The 21,830-nt window shown below is 29.9% G+C and overlaps 2 protein-coding genes across 4 annotated transcripts in view; one reads left to right on the forward strand and one right to left on the reverse strand.

Annotated features, from left to right (window-relative positions):
* Positions 1-5,390: 5,390 nt before the first annotated feature.
* Positions 5,391-13,811, reverse strand: LOC108904430 (RNA-binding protein squid). 3 transcript variants are annotated; one of them, XM_018706984.1, is made up of 8 exons: positions 13,552-13,811; positions 12,540-12,580; positions 11,437-11,711; positions 11,249-11,380; positions 9,510-9,771; positions 8,880-8,942; positions 8,307-8,410; positions 7,920-8,243 (listed from the first exon to the last, which is right to left on the reverse strand). In XM_018706984.1, the coding sequence occupies exons 1-7, from the start codon at positions 13,710-13,712 to the stop codon at positions 8,334-8,336; spliced, it is 1,011 nt and encodes a 336-aa protein (XP_018562500.1). In that variant the 5' UTR covers positions 13,713-13,811; the 3' UTR covers positions 7,920-8,243; positions 8,307-8,333. The 3 variants fall into 3 exon arrangements, with proteins under 3 accessions (XP_018562502.1, XP_018562500.1, XP_018562501.1); XM_018706985.1 differs by lacking the exon at positions 8,880-8,942 and having other exon boundaries at positions 13,552-13,810; XM_018706986.1 differs by lacking the exons at positions 7,920-8,243; positions 8,307-8,410; positions 8,880-8,942 and adding an exon at positions 5,391-5,658.
* A 990-nt stretch (positions 13,812-14,801) lies between these two features.
* LOC108904422 overlaps positions 14,802-21,830 on the forward strand; it is a 24,902-nt gene continuing 17,873 nt past the window's right edge. The window contains exons 1-6 of the mRNA XM_018706973.1: positions 14,802-14,816; positions 14,885-15,008; positions 17,075-17,221; positions 18,926-19,104; positions 19,188-19,394; positions 19,451-19,672. Coding sequence (XP_018562489.1) covers positions 14,802-14,816; positions 14,885-15,008; positions 17,075-17,221; positions 18,926-19,104; positions 19,188-19,394; positions 19,451-19,672 — 894 coding nt within the window. The remainder of the gene's footprint in view (positions 14,817-14,884; positions 15,009-17,074; positions 17,222-18,925; positions 19,105-19,187; positions 19,395-19,450; positions 19,673-21,830) is intronic.

Below are 21,830 nucleotides of genomic sequence, written 5' to 3' on the forward strand. Positions count from 1 at the left end.
TCTAATATACAGGGTGGTACAGATTTTAATAGACAAACTTCGGGAAACTACACTAAACAACCAAAATTAACATCACTTTGCTCTATGAACATAGGGGCAGAAATCCACCGTTTATGAGATACAGGGCGTTGAAATCATCAAAAATAAAACAATTTTTTTAATGTCTGGAAAACCGCTCCATCAAATTTATCCAAATTTGGTACATATTTTTTTCGAATATTTCTCCTAGTTCTGTATGCACACAGTCCAAATCCAAAAACCAGTGGCAGAGAAACAAGGACGTTTTGTTTCCTTATTTAGAGTAAAACTTCTATGCCACTGAATTAATTGGTAATATGAATACATTTTATAAGGTCTGGAATATTCCGGATGAAAAAACATTGTTTTATTTTTGTCCAAAAGTGGTTTACGAGTTATGAGACATATTATCCAAGTAAATAAAGCGTTGAAATAGGGAAAAATAAAACGAATTTGGGTCATCCAGATTTTTAATAGACAATCTTCGAGAAAGTACTAAACAACAAAAACTTATTTGCTCTATGAACATAGGCACACAAAGCCACCATTTGTGAGATGCAGGGCGTTGAAATTAATAAAAGTAAAACAATTTTTTTAAATATCAGGAAAATCGCTTCATCAGATTTATCCAAATTTGGTACAAACTTTTTTTCAAATATTTGTCCTAGTTCTGCATGCACACAGTCCAAATTCAAAAACCTGTGGCGGAGAAACAATGATATCGTTTCCTTATTTAAAGTAAAACTTTTATGCCACTGAATTAATTGGTAATATGAATACATTTTACAACGGTCTGACACATTCCGGATGAAAAAACATTCTTTTATTTTTGTCGAAAAGTGCATGCATGGTTTAAGAGTTATAAGACATATTTATGATGGGGTTTTCCAGATATTTAAAAAAAATTAGTTTATTTCTGTTAATTTCAACGCCCTGTATCTCATAAATGATAGTTTTCTGCGTCTATTTTCATAAAGCAAAGTGATGTTAACTTTTTGTTATATAAAACTTTCCCAAAGTTTGTCTATCAAAATCTGGACCACCCAAATGTGTTTTATTTTTCCCTATTTCAACGTTTTGTTTACTTGAATAATATGTCTCATAACTCGCAAACCATTCACTTTTCGATAAAAATAAAAGAATGTTTTTTCATCCAGAATGTTTCAAACTATTATAAAATGTATTCATATTACGAATTAATTTAGTGGCGTAGAAGTTTTACTTTAAATAAGTAAACATCCTTGTTTCTCCGCTACTGGTCTTTGAATTTGGACTATGTGCATACAAAACTAGGGGAAATATTTGAAAAAAAATGTGTACCAAATTTGGATAAGTTTGATAAAGCCGTTTTTCAGATATTAAAAAAAATAGTTTTATTTTTAATTTCAACGCCCTGTATCCCATAAACGGTGGCTTTCTGCACCTATGTTAGAGCAAAGTGATGTTAATTTTTGTTGTTTAGTAGTTTCCCGAAGTTTGTCTATTAAAATCTGGACCACCCTGTATATATTTATAGGTGAAGAGGTTTCTCCAACTAATCTATTGCATTCACAAAGTACGTTATAAATGCAATTTTTTAAATTTTGAACGTAATAACCATGGAGACTAATGTTCAAAATTTAACCAAATAATAATTTTGTAAATTTGTTACCTAGGCATTCTCCGTCGTTTTTACGAGAATATATGGAATTTTTATTGTGGATACATTGTTGGACAAACCCCTCACCTGTAAATATTAGACAAGCACCAAAGTGTATATAAAAATGGAGAATTCCACGAGGTTCGACCAAAATTTTTGGAGAAAAATTAAAAGTATAAAAATTATTTTAAAATGTAGTGACGGAAATAGATTGATATTCAAACTGTGTCAAGACTTATTGAACAGACATTACACAAGATAACCATAAAGAGAACCTTCATGATAAAAAAAATGTAGAACAAATTTGGGAAATGAGAAATAAAATAGGGCTGCTCGCTCTAGAATCTAGTAAAAGTTTGCAGTTATGTGCAAATACTTTTTTCCTAACCAACTGACGTACAAATAAGTATTTTCCTTATTTTTCATAAAATTAAATTTTCTTGTTAACTACTTAATTTGATAGGTAGGTACCTACTAACATTTAATTTTTCAGAATTCATAATGCAACTTTAAGGAAAAAGAAAATATTGTAAAAAATAAGAACACACCTATAGTTCATTATGGAAAAAATATATATTTTGCATAATATGTACGACCCTTATCAAGATCCCTTATTTTAATCCCTCATTTTACAAATTTTGTATGAAATTCTTCCGTCATGAAAATTCTCTTTGTACGCCTAGAAATCTAAAAAATTTGTATAGGTCCAAATATGACCACTTCAATTTTCAGGTCACTACTCTGGACTCCGTCCTTTCCATCATCTAACTGACACATATTAAAGGATAGGTTAACCACTTTTTTCTTCATGTACCTAAATTTCCTTTGTACAATGTTTACTAATTTTGAATAAAGCGATTTAAAATAAAATTATTTATATCAATATTAAAAGAAAATTCATATTTTTTCAACGCTGAACAAGGATCGTTGGTTAGTATACACAAGGCTATACAAGGTGTCCGTGAAATAACACGACACAATTTTAAGTTTAGATTTTACATTCAAAAGTAGACACTAACAATAAAGTAATGATTTAAATATTTCACAAACCACCTGTGAAACAAAAATATGAGTATGTATTAAACTTCTTACAACCTTGTATGTACCTACTGTGGCAGGCTGTATAATTTAAAACTTTTATTATACACTGAACTGGATAATTTTTTTCTTCATTTAATGGGCAAGTAGCACGTAGCAAATTTGAGTTGGTAAATAAAAAGAAAACTTTGTGACTTAAATCAATCTATTAGAATAGCATCACTGTTGTAATTCATGACTGTATGAAGCTTGTTCAAGATTTACGAAAAATGACAAAACAGGTCAATTTTTTCTTTTGAGATTTTAATAATTTAGTTAATTTTTCACATTAAATTTGAACCATGATCAAATAGGTATTTTTTAAATAGCAACCCCATTTTGTTTATTTTTTTTTATGTTTTTTTGCTTTTACTAAATGGTATTAAGCTAATTCAAATCAGACTAAAAATTTTTCAAAAATTCTCAATTTCAAACAGCTTTTAATTAATAATAATGATATTGTAGGAAAAAACTATCCCTCCGAAGTAATATGAAAGAGATCATGTAATGTTTGTGTATTTAGTTGTAGACAAGTTTACAAACATTCGACAATAATTATAATAAATGTACAAACCGAGCACTATTTGTTGCTCAAAAGTAGCTTAAACAGTAAATAAATTCAATATTTATTGTTTTTGTTTTAGAAATTTTCCTCAACTCTGATCGCATTTTTTAAATTTCGTACATTGTTCAAAAGGTGTTCTTAGACTACGTCTATTAACATTCCCATAAGAAAAGATTGGGAGGCAGTACTTGGTGACGATTTTTTTTGCACATTTTCCTATCTATTGATTAGGAAAAACGTCAGATAGGTGCCGGGTAGTGTGGGAGTAGCCATCCTGTTGAAACCAGTTAGTCGAGATATACCCAGAAAGCACAAAATGAATTTGTTCACCATTTAAGGCGAATAATTTCTAATTTGTCTAGTACTGTTATCAATTGTTTCTAAATTTTGTTGTAATAGTTTAAATTAAGTTAAAATGTTTTTCTAAAAATAAAATTGTAATTTTTAAATGGTAGGTAATTGACATCATGATGATACCGACACACCCAAATAAGTTCGTTGAATTCTGATAAAAAAATTGGGATTTATTAAAAACAAGTCGTAGTAAAACTTTCCAAAATTATTAAATATCTGAAAAAAAAACAAAGATAATTCGTGGCATTTTTCACAAGTCTTATTCATTTTCGTACCACGCTCAACATTCCTGATGGTGTCTTACATATTTTCTACATAATTTTGTAGTGATATTTTGAAATACAGTATTTTAAAAGAAAAAAAAACTAATTTTTTGTAAAAATTAAAGTTCTTGTTTACATCTGAAAAAGTACCAAGTTTAGAAAATAAAAAAAGTTTAAAGTGAGTCATGACACAAGGTAAAAAATACAACTTTTCTTTACAACACCCTGTGTAAGTAATCAAATATATTCCTACAACCTGGATTATTCAAATATCCACAAATTTAATAATCTGGACTAAAAGTGGCTAATCCAATAATATGGACTACATTCCTAGTTATTAACCAGAATATTATAAAATGGATATAGTTCAAATTATACAGGGTAATTCACAAGCGGTGGCCAAAAATGAAACCTCGTATTCTTTGGTGAATTTTAAGGTTTCATAAAAAGTTTTTATGTATGCATCGTTAAGTGTGTTAAACTTTAAAAAATATTTTTAATTTTTATAAATTTAAAAACTAGAAAGTGGAATAATTTGAAATGGGGCACATGTATGTAAACATTGTATAAAATCTTAGGCCTTTTCCTAAAATTTAGATGCTCAGGCAGAGGTACAGGGTACCAGTGGCATATTTTTCTAAATAGTATACCACTGCTTTACTGTAACAACCATATTTTCGGATGTCTTTCAATTTTCTACAAATTACTACTCTTTTCGAAAAAGGCCTGATTTTTGAGTAAAACTTAGAAACGAACTGAAAACACTTCGACATTTGAATAAAATGCGGTTGAAAATTGCAAGCAGGCCGTGATAGCAACATTGACATTCTGAACAGTTAGAAAGAAAGAATAAATGGTTTCATCAGATTTAAGCGACAATAAATTTCGAACAATTACATTTTCGTTACTAAAAAGATGTCGTACCTGTGTTTGTGGAAATGCACTTTACTCAAATAAAATCATTAAAGTTATACCGTTATTAATTTATGTATTCGGACAAATAACCGAATGATTAGTGCTCGTCAGGTCATTTAAGTAAGTTTTTTCAGTTTTTTTTTAAGTTTTACTTGAAAATCAACCTTTTTTTGAAAAACAATAATTTGTAGAAAATTGAGACGAATCCGAAAATATTATGTTACCGTAAAGCAGTGGCTTACTATTTTATTTAGAAAAAATTTTTTACATACCCAATGCCGAATTCTTTTCCTAATTTTTTAGTCATAAGTCTATTTGGTAAACTGGAATATTCACTTGTTCAGACTAGGCCCGGAATATTTTATTCTGGATTATCGGGGTTCAACTGTACAGGTAGTCTTTACAGAGTGAAATATAAACTTTTACAAATTATTAGATATATTACAGTGTTTGTTCAAACAATTAGATATATTTTTTAGATTTATATACTTTGGCTCATTGATTTACAAACAAGACAGGCACAGAAATCTGATTACGAAAAAATATTTAACATATAATGTAATGTGTAGTATAATTATTTAATTCAGTAATGGATACATATACTGATTACAAAAAAACAAAAACTTAGTGAAATTCGTATTATACAAAGCAAATAGACAAAATAACTCTACATTCAAATAGATAATGCTTATTACAATTAAAAAATAAAAATTCTTGCGAATGTTATGAACCATAATATATATATACACCATTTTTCAACTGGCAATAAATATTCCATGATTTCTTAGTGGATGGAAGTTAGTGAGAATGAGCGTCATCTTTTCTTTCTGAAATTACAAAAAAAATTGTTTAATCCAGTACAATGCAACAATTCCATTTGTTAGTTTTAACTGAATATTAGTCAATATTTAATAAAGCTGAATATATTCCACGTTTATTACCTTGGTTGTAAATTTGATATTCATTTAAGCACTAATTTTTCAAAATTATAAATCAGATAATTTCCAACATGTCGAATACATTTTTTTTATAATTTATATTATGGTAAAGTTTTTAAAGTAATACAGCATAATATATAAACCAACCAAATGTTATTTTAATAAAATTTTGAATATGTGGGAAACTTGTAATAGTTCAAAAATGTGAAAAAAAATTCAAAATAAATTTAAAGCAGGATGAAATCAAGTTTCGGTGTGAGGGAGTAATAGCGACAATCAAAAACTTTTGACAATTTGTTAGTCTTTAACAATGGTTGTACACTGTATTGGCTGATTGATATATTTTGGGAAATAGGTTTTTCTCAAAAATGGCGATATGGTAAACAATGTTATATTTTCAGTGCGTATTACTCAAATATTAAATTAAAATTATGGTTAATCACGGCTATTTTTTTCTTCTCGCGGAAAAATACCTCTTTTGACACCACTGGAAATAACCTTTAGTTGTAACACAGCACTTTTTTAATTTTCCACTGCCTTCGAGATCTCAACAGTAGAAAACCACTTTCCCATTCTCGGCCTTTACAGCAGTTAAACGTTATTATTTCATCGGTTCTGTCCAAACGAAGAATTAAAATTACTTTGCAAATAATGCAGTGACCGCTAAAAATCTGTGATTTTCACCCATTTTTTCACAATTTGCAGAAAACTAAAAAAAATACATAAAAATATGTTTTTGGTCGCAAATTACTTGTCGGTCGTAAAAAACAGAAATGAGCAGTTTTTAGTATTTTGAAAATTTTAAAAATCACCCCTACTTAGGGGTTGAAAAAATGCCAATAATGAAGAATTTGAATGCTAACAATTGATATAAAATTATAAAACATATTAGCATATGAATCATCTAATATATTTTTTTGGAATTTTTACAATTATTTGATATTCTCTATTTTTGGGGATGATTCCACCCCCTGAGCACACTTAAGTGTGGATTTTCTAATGCAACATGCTTATTTTAGTCATGAGCATAAATCTTTCTTTGTATCAAGAATCATTCGATAGAAAAATTTATATGCTAGTTATTATATTTATTGGTAATATTCAATTCTTCATTTTGGGCGTATTTTCAACCCCTAAACAGGGGGGATATTTGAAAATTTTCAAAAAACTAAGTCATCTTACTTTTTTACGAGTAATTTGAGACCAAAAACATATTTTTATCAATTTTCTTTAGTTCTCTGCGAATTGTGAAAAAACGGGCGATTTTTGCGGTCACTTTCCGTGGCAATATTGTCGTACAAATTCGATTCATTATTCATCAAGTTGGAATATTTTTTAGACACGATTCATTTTTCACATATCAAGGCCAACAATTCAGAAAACTGATTTCCAACCATTAATATTTAGGAGGCAGCTGAAAATATAAAAAACTGTAAACACAAAAATTCTATAATGAAGTTATTTCTAGCAGAATAAAAAAAAGGATATTTCTGAAAAAAAATTACCACCGTTAGTACGTAGTGTGCAAGTTACAGCTACTAAATATGATCAAAACAAATTGTGGTTTTCGTGAAAAACTTATTTCCCAACGACTTCGTTTTCAATTCCTACTGAACCAATTTCCAAGATGGAACCAGACGTGACGATCCTGTCCCTACTTCAACCTTAAAAATCAATAGATTAATGGCTGATCCTACTGGCATTACTAGGATTTTAGGGTAAATTATACAGTAATTTTCATGCATTTCAAATAAAACCTAGGAAAATTAAATTAGAAAACATTTCCAAATGTTGAATACCTGCAGAACACAAAAAATTACTGTACAATTCAAGCTCAGCTTAAATTTTAAGTAATGCCAGTACAACTAACCAGATTTTATACAATTTACATGGAATATGTAAATAACAAAGCACAATTGATTGATAAAGATAAAATTCAATATAATCGATCTAAATTAATCTAAAAACCCTTAAAAATAACATTCCATAAAAATCAAGTCCAAACATTGCGATAATTTTTAAAATTTATGTTAGCGTTCAGTATTTTACGTTTACACTTTTATTTAAATTTAATAAGAAACGTAATTATGTATCACTAAAATTTTGAACTGTTAAAAAACAAAAAAAAATAGTGGAATTAAAAATAAAAATTGTGTACACAAAGTTTTTCTTTTATTCAGTTTTTGTCATACAATGGAAGTACACAAGCCTCCTGCACTCATACAATTACATAAACTTAGAGCTACGTTTTAAACTATTAAATAAAATCGTTAACATAATACAGAAAGGTAGGTATATAAATTGCTTATTGTTGAAGACAATCCTCTTTACTAGTTAAGATTTACTTTAATATCAAAAAATAAAAACAACTCTTTTATGTTGAACATAAAAATTTTTGTACGTAGATATTTTCCAAAGGCCGTCATTATGAAAATGGAATGATTGGAAAATCCTTTGAGATGATACGAAAACACCTGCAGAATACAGAATACATTATTAGCTTTTAAAATTTACAAAAGGGAATATTTACGTCTTACCAGAAATTTATTTAATCACAAGCTAATCTAATAGGGCTGGTGCCTTTGGTTCCTCTGGCCTGTACCGCCACCCCTTTGTTTACCCCCCTGGTATCCAGATCCACCTGAAAAGGAAAAGCAGTATAAAAATTTTAATATTATAGCAATCCTACTCACTAATTAAACTCAAATTATTCTCGCCACCTGCGTTGTCTATTTGGCACTATGTTCTTCTACTGATTATTTTTTTAAATAATGTCACTATAAATCTAAACAAAATAGCTGCAACTCGGAATTTTTAAATTTTAGTCAGGACGCAGTTTGTGGAAATATGCACAATCTTGTGATAAAACGCAGGTTACGAATTAAGCAGAAAGACTAAAAATTTTCTAATAGTGATAGAACAAAAAAATTAAAGACCAACAGTTACATGAATTTTCAGCTTGACTTGATGGTGTCTATTGAAATTTTGGAAAAAAAAAAGAACTTAAGTCAGGCTACCGTTTTTGACCAAGACATCATCAAAACAAGTACCATTAAGTACAAGAATTTAGTACAATTAAAATTTAATGTTTAGAACACCACCACAAGTACCTTTTCCACGAGCGTTATTACTGCGTCCACCACCATATCCTCCATCATAGCCATATCCCTGGTCTGCATTCAAGTATAAATATGTTATTAATCAATTTTTTACGAATTAAAAAGCTATAATTTTATGTTAGAAATTTATTTGCTGCAAATTAAAAATTTATGAAAATTCATAAAACGTAACGTAGTGTGGGAAAGAAATCTGTAATAAAAATCTGAACACAATTATTAGACATGTAAATGAGAAATACTTCCAGACATATAACTAATACTAACTAGGACAGTTGCAGCTTTATGGAAAAATTGTGCTCATCACGTGCATGGGTAGAAAGGTGGAAAATGGAAAACACATTATGAAATTAATTTCAACAAATGCTTTATTCAAGCTTTAGATATTTCACAATGTATTTCCATATATAAAGGTCAACATGCATAAAGTATAGGAACAAAACAAGTGTCGACTATTTGTAAATATAATATGTAAATAAAATGTTCTTTTCGATAACGCGTGAATGTCACACTCTATCGCCCGTTTCTTTGATCTAACTTAAAAGTTGGTACACAAAGCATCAAGGCACTGATACTTAACCAACAATGCTAACATGTTAAATTAATGCCTGTTGGAGTATTTACCATAGTTGCCATAGTTGGAGTAATCATATCCACCATAGCCTCCATATCCACCACCTCCTCCATAGTAATCATAGCCACTACCATAACCATCATATCCATAACCCTGACCGTATCCACCATAGCCTCCGTAGGGCTGGTTCCAGTTTGGACCACCGTATCCTCCTCTACCCCTGCCACGGGTACCACCTCGTCCCCCCATTCGACCACCACGTCCCATCATACCCATTTGGTCAGGTTTAGGTGTAGCCTTCTTTACATCTACCTGTAATGAGAATTAATTACATGTATTTAACATATATAATTTTTCAGCAATTTTTTTTATATCGCAGATTTCATTAGTCACCTTCGGGGTATTTTCATATAAATCTGAATTCATGACCATAAAAAATTTAAGTCAATAATTTGGAGTTTGAGGCTTGTAATTGAATATTATTCCACAAAAAATATTAGAAATGATCATCTTTCATAGTACATGATAAACAAAATAAAATCTCAACTCGAATTTTTGTCATTTTCTGAATTTGATGAGAAACTGCAACATATACTGCAGGAGGAAGAAAACTGAAAGGAATGGAATTTAATCTTCATTATTCAATGTATTAAAAAATAGAGATCAAGTCAAACACTTTTCAATAGATTTTTATCAAATCGACTTGTATCAAAAATGGGTTGGCAATTTAATAAAATAATTAAGCAAAAACCATTAGAAATGTGAAAAATCTATAAAAAAAAAAATAAAAAGAACCTCTTCACAAGGTGCAAGGTTCCCCTACAAAATACAGGCATGATTCGTTTATTTCTGTGAAAACAATTACTTCGGTAACAGTGAAAAAGACAGGTACTATTATATCAATTTTCAATTAAGCCTGCCATTCACAGGCAGACCCGTCCGCCAGACGAGTCCATTGGACCCAGTCTGCCGACCCATCCTATTGTGAATGTGATAGCACTGACATGTCGTGGTATGGTCGCAGGTCCGCAGAATCAATGAACACTTACGACATGTCCCGGACTGATCCGTGCCGTTTCATTACGTTTGGGTAATTTACAACGACTGCGACTGGAGTCTCTTGTCGTACGAAGATAATCGTGAATTTTGAGAAGAATTTATTAGTATTTATAGAGAAAATAGTTGTTTATGGGACATAAAAAGCATGGAGTACAGAAACAAACAAAGGAGAAATGCGGCTTACGAAAATTTAATTTTAAAATGCAAGAAAGTGTTTCCCAATCAATGCTACAAAAGAATTCATTATAAAAAAAATTTCATTACCGAGATCATGATAACGGCAGCATGATATCTACACGTCGCAGTGGTTCATCGTCAACTGAGAAATACTGAGAATACCACAACTGCCCTTTTAGTGTATGGATCAGAAAGGATCGGACCGGGTCCTGTCGCAGTCGTAAGTCGGGTACGAGTTTGCCTAGTGAATGGCCCGCTTTAAATGCGACAGTATTTTAGAATTACTGGAAAGAAAATATTTTCTGCCAACTTCGATGTCCACTAATGGTTAATCAACAACATTGGTAGAAGGCAAGTTTATTTAAAATGGTTATCATTTTTACTATAATGTTTTTAAAAACACCCTGTATAAATGTCCGACAGAAATTCTAAGAAACCAAAGTACTCAATTTTTTTTGAATCACCCAGTCTAAAATTTCAAATACATTTTTTTCAATTAACCTCTCAATGTTTCAGAATTTCAAAAAGGTAAAAGTACGCCCACAGTACTTACCTCTTTGTCTTTAATAGTCTGCTTTGGCGTTTTGAGGAGTTCATTTACAACTTGTTCAGATTCAAATGTGATGAAGCAGAATCCTTTCCTTTGATTCTTTGTCTTATCAAATGGCATTTCGACTTCAATGATCTACAAAAATGTATATATTAGACAAAATATATAACATCCTTACAACTTTCATTTACCGTTCCATATTGCCCAAAGTAACTTTTGATGTCGTCATCGGTAAGTTCTGTTGTGAGACCACCTACAAATATTTTTCCGTGACGTGCTTTGGCTTTCTTTGGGTCGACTTTTTTGTTATTTATTACATGTTCTCCCGCTGCTACTACTTTGTCGATCGAGTCTGCATTATTGAAGACTATAAAAGCAAAACCTCTCGACCGGCCAGTGTTAGGATCTGTTTTGACGTTTATACTTTCTATTTCACCATATTGACCAAAGTGTTCTCTAAGTTCCTCTACAAAAATTGTTAAATTAATAAAATTGACCTTTAACCCGATTTGCTATCCATATTAATTGCTTTTCTTTTATCAGAAATTTTTTTTAACATCAACACTACTCAGTAGCAGAACTGACTATTAGATATCATCATTAAAACTGCAAAGACCAGTCTATTTTTAATTATAACAATTGTTAAGCAAAATGATAGTTATACTTTTATGGTAGAATAAAAAATAATTCTATTTCTTAATTTTTCTGACAACTTACAATTCTGATACACAATTAAGCAAAGTGTGCAAATTGAAGTCCTTTTACTGACAAAAATAACAACACTGCAGTAGTGGCAGGCAAAAGTCAAGTTTGATAATGAATAATGGTGTCCATACTTTTTTTAAGGAATGATTTTCAATATTGGAGAACTTCCATGACAAAGAATTTTAAATTTGGAAATTAAAAATAAATGTTCCAGGGCTAAAATCACAGTAGGAACCGAATGTTAGAAATAACGCAATATATTTTCACTAACATGTTATATGTTTGTTTTGTTCCGTTTTTTTTTTTTTTTTTCATAATGGTCTAGAATTGACACCACTATTGCAGACCTAGGTAACAGTGAAATATTTTTTCAAGAAGCAACCGATTTTCCACAAAATTTTAATTTTTCTAAATTCCAGCGTTATGAAGTCAGAATTATGGAATATTAGTATAGATTTAAAATTTAAACAAATAGAAGAAAAAGTAGTTAGGACCCCACTCTTCCTTATCGAAATATGAATAAAATTAGTTTTCACAAGCTTCCACTCCTGCAATGTAAATAAAATATTGTGACAATTTTTATACTCACTATCTGTCGTTTCCCAACTTAATCCACCAACAAACAATTTTCTGCAAACAAAAATAATAGAGTTAATAATACTGCAGTCCTGTGCTTGTTCCTAAAAATTCTAGTGTTTTTTTGATAATACTTAAAAATTAATTTACTTAAATTTTACTATACAACAAAATGTTAAAATATAGAAACTGCAAAGATTTAATCCTAGTCATTCAAATGGATCTGCAATCTCAAGTAATCTGAAATTTACATTTAAGCAGAGAAAATCTGAGAAAATCGAAAAGCAAGAAGTTATTGTTAAACATTTGAATTTAAAAAAGGACATATTTATAAACTGTCCAAATTTAATTAACGTTGATTTACTAAGTGTTGGCAGAAGAAGTGCCCAAGGATAAATACCATGGGTCCAAGTGATCCAAGTCCTCCCCACATTCCATCTTCCACTTAGCTGACTCAGCCACCTGGAGAAAAGGAACTGTTTAAATTGGATAAGCTTGGTATCCTAAAAACCTGGCATCCTACACCGGTCCCGATTTTTGATCAAATTAAAACCCAAGATATGTATAAACTGCTAAATTTATTATTAAAATCCACTGAAAATCAAATTTTATTACAAACCGATTAAATGTTTACTGCTGAAAAGTAGAAAAAACAATGCTTGCAAAATACCTTGAACAAAATTGTACACAGGATATTCAAAATGCGCGCCAATTTGAGCGTCATCCGCCATTTTCTTCTAAAAATTAAGAGTCATCTTGATCAAAATTGCCAAATTATTACTTTACATAAAGCATAATTACAACAATACATACAAGTCGGTACTTCTTCGATGCTACATGAAACATCAAATCTATTGAATAAATACAATTTACTTTGTACTCTTGGATGAACCTAGATTTGATATGGCATCAGGTAAAGGACGATAATTATATCAGATTCGACATCGAACTTCGAACTTATATTAACAATTCTATACGACAATTAATAATAAACTTTACAAATATTTTGTTTTTTCTAAACTTACCTATCGTCATCACGACCAGGGGTATCCGCACTGCCACTATCTGCTGGTGGAGCGTCACCGGAACCGTTTTGTACATTATCTTGGTTTTGGAAATTTTGTTCAGTAGAAACATCTTTTGAAAAATCTTCTCCATTTTCCATTGGGCAATCTTGGGTAGCCATTTCACTTACTTATTATATAAATACTAAATTACTATTACAACTAAAATGACTGTCACAACACGTCCAACTCGAATGAGCACAGAAAGAGAAGAGAACAAACGTTTAAGAGCAGTATGTGAAATCGTTATTTCGTTCCCCCTTCCAACGTCATAACCGGCCAACACACCAATCACTATGCAGCATTTTAAACTAGTTTTACTTTATGCTGCGGGTAGCTTTGTTGAGACAAGCTTGTTTACAAGCTACCAGTAATATTATAAAAACAACTACATTACCTTTTTGGCGGTACGATTTAAAAATTTTAAAATTAGGCAAGTAAATATTTTCTTACGTATCAACGTTAATACAGTTAATACTGTTGAACGAAATATATTATTGTTTTTTTATAAATGTAAATATTTCGTCTCAGAAAAAGAAGGTGAAGGAATTATCTAAAATTTTAAAATATGTTAAGGCTGTATTGTAATAAAAGACCCAAGGGCACTAAATAGAGTTAGGACTCTCTGATAGTACATAAGTATTAGGGTGTACCGAAATATCAATTTTATAAAAAGAATATAGTACCTACACATACACAACTATGTTATAAAACATGTACTTTAAAATCGATACTAAAGTACCTTGCCCTTAAAAATATTACAATTACCGAGTACGTATTCGCCTAGGTACCTATCTATACAATATAATTTATTCACTAGAGGAAAAAAATTAACTTACTGTTTGTACCAATTTATTTGTACATATTTTTGTTACACCGAAAAGAAAAGGAATTTAAATTATACAGGGTGATTCACAAACGGTGACCAAAAATGGGACCTCGAATTCTTTGCGACAAGATTACCGCACGCAAATAAAATAGAGTGGAGAAACAGCTAGTTAGGTACCGACCTAAAAAACATGCGAAAAGATATAACTTATCCGTCATGAGTAATAAAAATATATTAAATAAATAATTCTTTTATTAATCCTACGAAAAATGACATAGCAATGACATTGTTTCCTTAGAAACAAACTGCTTTAGTATTATGGAAAGTTGTCAGCCAGGAGCTATAAATTTTTAAGTAGAAAATTTTTTTTGGGATATGTAAAATGCCACATTGTAAGGTAGGAAATGAAATCAAAATCATGTACCTACTATATAAATCTTCTTCTTTATTTATACCTATTTATAGGAAATAAAATTTGTTAACGTCTGGCGCACATGTAATAAAATTAGAGCAGCGATTTTTCGCTTGGGCATAAATCTTTATGATTATTTCAATGAAGTGGACGTTCACGGGATATGCTTAATTTCTGGTAAGTACTAACTATATGACCACATAAAATATAATTTTACCATTATTATACATCAAGCCTAAAGCAGACATTTTTGTAATCTCAAATGACAGATTGTCATTAGGTAGCTACAGACATAGACCATATGTAGACTTGTAGTTTATAAGGTCTACATTAAAAATGCATATAGATACTTTAAAATACTTTTTTAATATCGATTAAATAAAATAGTAAAGGTAATTTTATTTATGAGATATATCGAAAAAAAAAACAAAATTGTAAACGATAAAATAGGTACGTTAATAATTAAAAAAAAGTTTCCTTCATTACAGAGAGGCCAGGAAAATGTCCCTTACCCCCTATTTTTGCCGTTATTTCGGATAATACGAAAAAAGTGTAGGAGGCAACTTTTTATTTTTTTTATTACGTCGAATATCATATTTTCTCTTTGTCTTTCTTAAGATTAGTGGCAAAGCCTTCATGGGTGTAGGTAGTGTAGGTATACAGGGTGAATCAGTTTTTTGTAGTAGGATTTTAACTGTCGATAGAGAATAATTTTTTAATAAGAAAAGTTCCTATAAACGTAGGTCTTAGAACGCTTCGTTTGTGATATATAGGGTGTTGAAAACAAACTTTTTTTAAAAATTTTTCTTAATATCTCTAAAAGACCAACATATATTGAACTGAAATTTGGTATTAATAACACATTAGTTATGGTGAATAAAACAAAGATATCTGTTATCCATTTCACACACCAGTGACGTGCCTGAGGTGGGTTACTGCCCCCTTTAAAAAAATAATTCGTACGCCCGTGGATTTTTCTGGAAAATAACATCATTTCTAAATTTTTTAATCAATTCTGAACAAAACAGCTCTCTTTCAATTTTTTATAAAATGAACGGTTTTTGGTTAAATTCATTTGGCATGAAACTGTTCCAACGATATTGGTAATACATTTGTAATAAGAAAAATATGATGTACCCTGAAAATCAACAAAAACGATTAAATGTCATAACGTTGACATAAGAACGCAAACATTGTGTAACGTGTGTGTCAATTAGTTCTTTTTTTAAGTTCTGTGTTTGTTTTTTCATGCCAAATTTCAGTTTAATATCTGTTGGTCTTTTAGAGATATTAAGAAAAATTCTTAAAAATGTTTGTTTTCTACACCCTATATCTCACAAACGAAGCGTTTTAAGACCTATGTTTATAGGAACTTTTCTTATTAAAAAATGATTCTCTATCAACTGTTATTATTCATTCAATCGTTTTTGTTGATTTTCAGTGCACATCATATTTTTCTTATTAATTCACAAATGTATTAGGTACCAATATCGTTGGAACAGTTTCATGCCAAATGAATTTAACCAAAAACCGTTAATTTTATAAAAAATTGAAAGAGATCTGTTTTGTTCAGAATTGATTAAAAAATTTAGAAATGATGTTATTTTCCAGAAAAATTCACGGGCGTACGAATTATTTTTTTAAAGGGGGCAGTAACCCACCTCAGGCACGTCACTGGTGGGTGAAATGGATAACAGATATCTTTATTTTATTCACCATAACTAATGTGTTATTAATACCAAATTTCAGTTCAATATATGTTGGTCTTTTAGAGATATTAAGAAAAATTCTTAAAAAAAGTTTGTTTTCAACACCCTATATCTCACAAACGAAGCGTTCTAAGACCTACGTTTATAAGAACTTTTCTTATTAAAAAATGAATCTCTATCAACTGTTAAAATCCTACCACAAAAAACTGACTCACCCTGTATGTATATTACCTACGTTTACATAAGCAATATGTTGAAGAAAATTTTAGATTCTTACAGCTAATAATAATTCCTTAATAGGTAACACAATCTTTCCTGTTACAATTATGTATTTGTTACATTAATTATTGAATCTATTTTGTAATATTTAGGCTCCGTACTTTGAGTCTCGGTTGAGACTTAATTAACTAGTCAGGCAATTAGACTGTGAATATACTATTATAAAATAAATCAATATATGTGCAGTCTTATCATGTGATTACTAATCCAGACTCAAAGTACTGGGCCTAAAATGATTAAAAATATTGGTTTTAGAATCTCAGTTCATATCGGTAGTAAATGGACAGCTTGGAGCAATTATAGGATTATCTGACCAAGAAATTGCAGAATTGGCAGATTATTTTCGAGTTCCAGATGGAAGAATTTATTACACACAATTATGTGATGTTATCCATCAGAGTGGTAAGTAGATATGTGTACAACCATTGTATAAGTTGTATTGTATTGTATTTACTTATACAATGGTACAACTCATGTAGGTAAAATGTCGAAATTTAAGTTCTAGTTTTATATGTATACATATACATATAAAACTAGAACTTAAAGTATAAGTTAGATAGGAACAAAATTATGGTACCTATTAGTCAAAATAACAAGTCATTTCTACACTCATGAAAATTTATATATTCGTTTATCATGCGTTATTATACTCAATATTTTCAAACAAGTATAACCGTTAATGTTATATAAAAAAAATTATGAACAGAAAATAATAACTGATCTATTTTTTTCTTTCCTAAAAGAATATTCAGTTCAAGTTAAGTTGACAGTTGGCCTACAACACTAATGATATTTTTTTATCATTTATTTTCAGTGTTAATTTTGAACATAATTTAATATTTAAGTAAGTATATTGAAAATATTCAGTATAAATATCTAAAAAGCATCACGAACAAGACAAAAACTAAAGAATTTTGTGCCACAGGAATTTATTATGAATTCAGTTAAATCAGTCAGTAGTTTTTCCTATTTCTACATTAACAAGTAGGTACATTGTTGCTATGAATTTATAAACAAAAAAGTATCATTCTAAAATATTAATATGTATCTACTTATAGGCTTTTCAAAAGTAGTTATGAATATTATACAATTAAGATTAAAAACGAAACGCTGTAGTGTACCTAGCATTACCACTAGACTACTAACTCTTTGGTGATGTGTAACCTTGAATGTGTCAGTTACCCGTGTCCATGTCATTAAATTTAACTTCCTCCAACAAAATTTCCATGTCGCGAAAATAACTCTTACATATAGCAGAAAATATGATATAAAACTACAACGTACAAAAAATGAAGAAACGATTTGCTCGTTTAAATTTAAGAATACAGATTTTGTTATACTGATGTCCCAGTAATGGTTGGAAAATGAAACGGTAAAAATTTGAATTTGGACAATTGGTAAAATAAGATAAAAAAAATCCTATAAGGGAATGTCTGGGTCTGGAAACGTTTCATTGACAAGTTTCACATTTTGCAAAATTTCTGAAGATATTTGACGTAGAGTGAGTCGAAACTTCGGTTAATAACTTATCTATCTGAAAGTAAAATATCGCCGAATTTTAGTGGTTTCAGTTAATTCTTGGTATTTCTAAGGAAAAAAGTATTCTTCATTTTATTCAAAGAACGAAATATTTTCGGGTTATTCCGTGAGTTGTTGTTTTATTTATTTATTAAAATAGATTTATTTTTTTTTTTGCTAGAACTGCGATTTTAAATACAATGTGTTAATGGAAATGTCCAAGAAATCATTAACGAAACAATTTCGCAAACTTGCAGAATTTCTACGCCAATGATTTTTTTAAATACGCTGCTAAATACAATACAGATTTTCATGAACAATTACACAGTTTTTTCGAAAAAATTGGAAATGGTATTTCCACCACTGGTTGCTACATTTTTACACGAACTCAACGAATTTTTATATTTCGTTAGATAAATCACTAGCCCAAATTTCATCACTCTATATATCTTCAGATATATTTTACGACTTTTTGTCTTATGTTAGCCACTTGCATTCAAAACACCCTGTTTAAGCAATATCTACAGTGTGGTGAAAATATCTAAACGAGCTATGAATCCCGATGTTGAAGTATTTTTAATTTTATAGTACCAGACTTTGATAAAAATCCTTGCCTAACAACAGGCTTGGAATGGGAAGATCCTATGCATGCAAACAGATTAAGTGCCACCGAAGAGAGACGTTTAAGTCTTCTAATAACAAAAATTGCATCTTTAGTTAATATAAGGAAACTGATATTGAGGCCATATTTTCAGGACTATGAACTGGTAATGTGTCACTTAAAAATGCATGATTTGAACACTGTAGTAGGTATCATATTAAATAAGTATAAATACTGCAAATTTTTTAGGTTGCAAAAAATAGCGGAACAATTAGCTTTGCCCATTTTGCTAGAATATTGGCATTTCTGAACATACTTGTTTCTGCTGACGACTTTAATCTCCTGGTTAAAAAATATAAAAAGGATTGCTACACTCTCAGTTACCTAGGATTTCTAAGTGCTATTGATCAGGTTGTCGAATATATGAATAAAAATGGGATTTTAGATTTAAGTGGGGTAAATATACGCACAAAAGATAATATCCGATTTGCCCTGATCAAATATAATTTTAGGACATCATAAGCCTTTTTCCGGGAAGGGTGATTTACGCAGAATTACCAAAATTACCTAGACCAGAAATAGGCAAAATCTCAGCGGTCCGGCTCTTTGGGACCCAAAATATATTTCATCCAGCTCTTAATGACCCCAAAAAGTTGCAAGACATATTAACAACAATGGTTTCTATTCAGGATCATGTCTTGAAAAACAGATTAAGGGTTAATGAATTCTTCAAGGTAATTATTTTCTAATTTAATGCAGTAATCTTTATTCCTCTATAAAATGTTTTCTTCAATTTCTTAGATTTGTATAGTAAAAATTAAATATTATTTCATATAGGTTTAGAATACCTTATCAATTTAAGGAAATTTAAATATTTAGATTTTATTTCACAGATGCAATTTGAAAATTATAAGATGCTTAAATATACAATAGAATGTCTCAAACAAAACAAGTGACGGAAAATTTGATTAAAAAAAAGGTTTATATAAAAATAAGTAATAAATGCTCATGGAATAGTATTTTTTAAGGATATCAATTTTATATACCTGTCTGAAGAAAAAATCTAGAACCTATTTAGAAACTTTATATAGAAAAACAATATAGGTAACTAATATCTAAAAAGAATCAAGATATATGAGTAGAAAAAATAATAACTTATACAGGATGATTCACAAACGGCAACCAAAAATGAAACCTCGTATTCTTTGGTGAATTTTAAGGGGGTCTTTCGTATAAAGTTTTTATCTTAAGACGTTTTATTAAAAAGATACAGGCTGTTAAACTTGAAAAAATGTTTTTAATTATTTTAAATAATTTAAAAACTAGTACCTAAGTGAAATAATGTGAAATTGGGCACATGTATATATGTTCAAAACACTTTTACTTAAATGATATGACAAACACTAATCATTCAGGTATTTATTAGAATAAAGGAAATAATAACATTAGTCATTTTAATGTTTTTCTTCTAACTGCTCAGAATGTCAAAGTTGCTATCGCAGCCCACTATGTGATTTTAAAAAGCATTTTATTCGAATATTGAAGTGTGTTTTCAGTTCGTTTTTTAAGTTTTACTCAAAAATCAGGTTTTTTTCGAAAAACATAAGAGCGTAGTAATGTGTAGAAAATTGAAAGACGAATCCGAAAATATCATGTTTGTTACCGTAAAGCAGTGGTGTACTATTTTATTTAGAAAAATATGCCACCGATACCCTGTATCTCAGACAATGAAGCATCTAAATTTTAGAAAAAGGTCTCAGATTTTGGACAATGTTTACATAAATACTTACATGTGCCCAATTTCAAATTATTTCACTTACTAGTTTTTAAATTATTTAAAAAAATTAAAACCATTTTTTTAAGTTTATCATCCTTTATCTTTTTAACGAAGCGTCCTAAATAAAAATTGTATTCGAAAAACTTCCCTTAAAATTTATTAAAGAATACGAGGTTTCATTTTGGTCACCGTTTGTGAATCACCCTGTATAAGTACGTTAAAGTACTTAATGATTTTCTCACGGCTTATTCGATACGAGTGCGACATTTTTTCTTTTTCTTTTCTAATCCGAAAATCTACTTCTATCTCAATACGAAAATGAAAATGTCTACGATTTTCTTAATTAAAACACAACTAAATAAATGTGCATGAACCTTCTTATCACTAACGTGACAACATTTTACTTGACATATGTCGACGTCTCTGTGGCAGCAGCAATTGTTAATGAGTTTTCGTAATATAGTTCATTTTACATAAATTAAATTGTAGGTACATACAGGCCCATTCAGTAGAATTTTTTTGCGTATTTCAAAAGTTTACCCTTTAATTAGTTAGTATGCGAAAAATCAATTTTTGTTTCAACGAGAAATGTGTGAAATAAATTAAGGGGGGCGTTTTTATGCGCAATTTTCAATGAATTTTTTGTCCAATTGTTTAAAAAATCTAAGCAAGTTAGAAACGATATCTCTTCACTGTACTACTCATACAAGTGTTCTTCAGGGTGTGAGATAACTGACAACACATTTTAAGTAAGAAAAAAAAAACATATTTTTTTATCTTACGTTTCCTGAACTTTCCACGACTGTTGAACATACAGATAAAAGCGTACGGTATTATAAACATACCCACACCCAGCAGAATGCTTTTAGGATACTATTTATACATGAATTAATAAGAATTATTGAGTAGTTTTATAAATCAATTGGACAAAACAGGAAAGGTACGTGTTCTGATATTTTATATTATCCGTCATCTTTTCATGCCGAGCAATTGAAGAAATCCTTCGTATTTCAACATTTCTATAGTTTGGATACTATCGAAAAGAGGGCGATAGTCACAGTTGTCGTTCTAAGGTATTTTTTGCCGAACCAGAGCCGGACTAACTTCGATATGTT

Source organism: Anoplophora glabripennis, unplaced genomic scaffold (genome assembly GCF_000390285.2).
Source record: "Anoplophora glabripennis isolate ALB-LARVAE unplaced genomic scaffold, Agla_2.0 scaffold65, whole genome shotgun sequence".
Lineage (NCBI taxonomy): Eukaryota > Metazoa > Arthropoda > Insecta > Coleoptera > Cerambycidae > Anoplophora > Anoplophora glabripennis.

What these genes read in the sequence shown, in the direction of transcription:
- LOC108904430 (XM_018706984.1), bottom strand. Translation starts at nt 13,712, where the DNA reads ATGGCTACCCAAGATTGCCCAATGGAAAATGGAGAAGATTTTTCAAAA. An exon ending in ACTTTGGGCAATATGGAACG is followed by an intron (nt 11,381 to 11,436) that starts GTAAATGAAAGT and finishes ACATTTTTGTAG; the next exon opens with ATCATTGAAGTCGAAATGCC. An exon ending in AGACTATTAAAGACAAAGAG is followed by an intron (nt 9,772 to 11,248) that starts GTAAGTACTGTG and finishes TTCTCATTACAG; the next exon opens with GTAGATGTAAAGAAGGCTAC.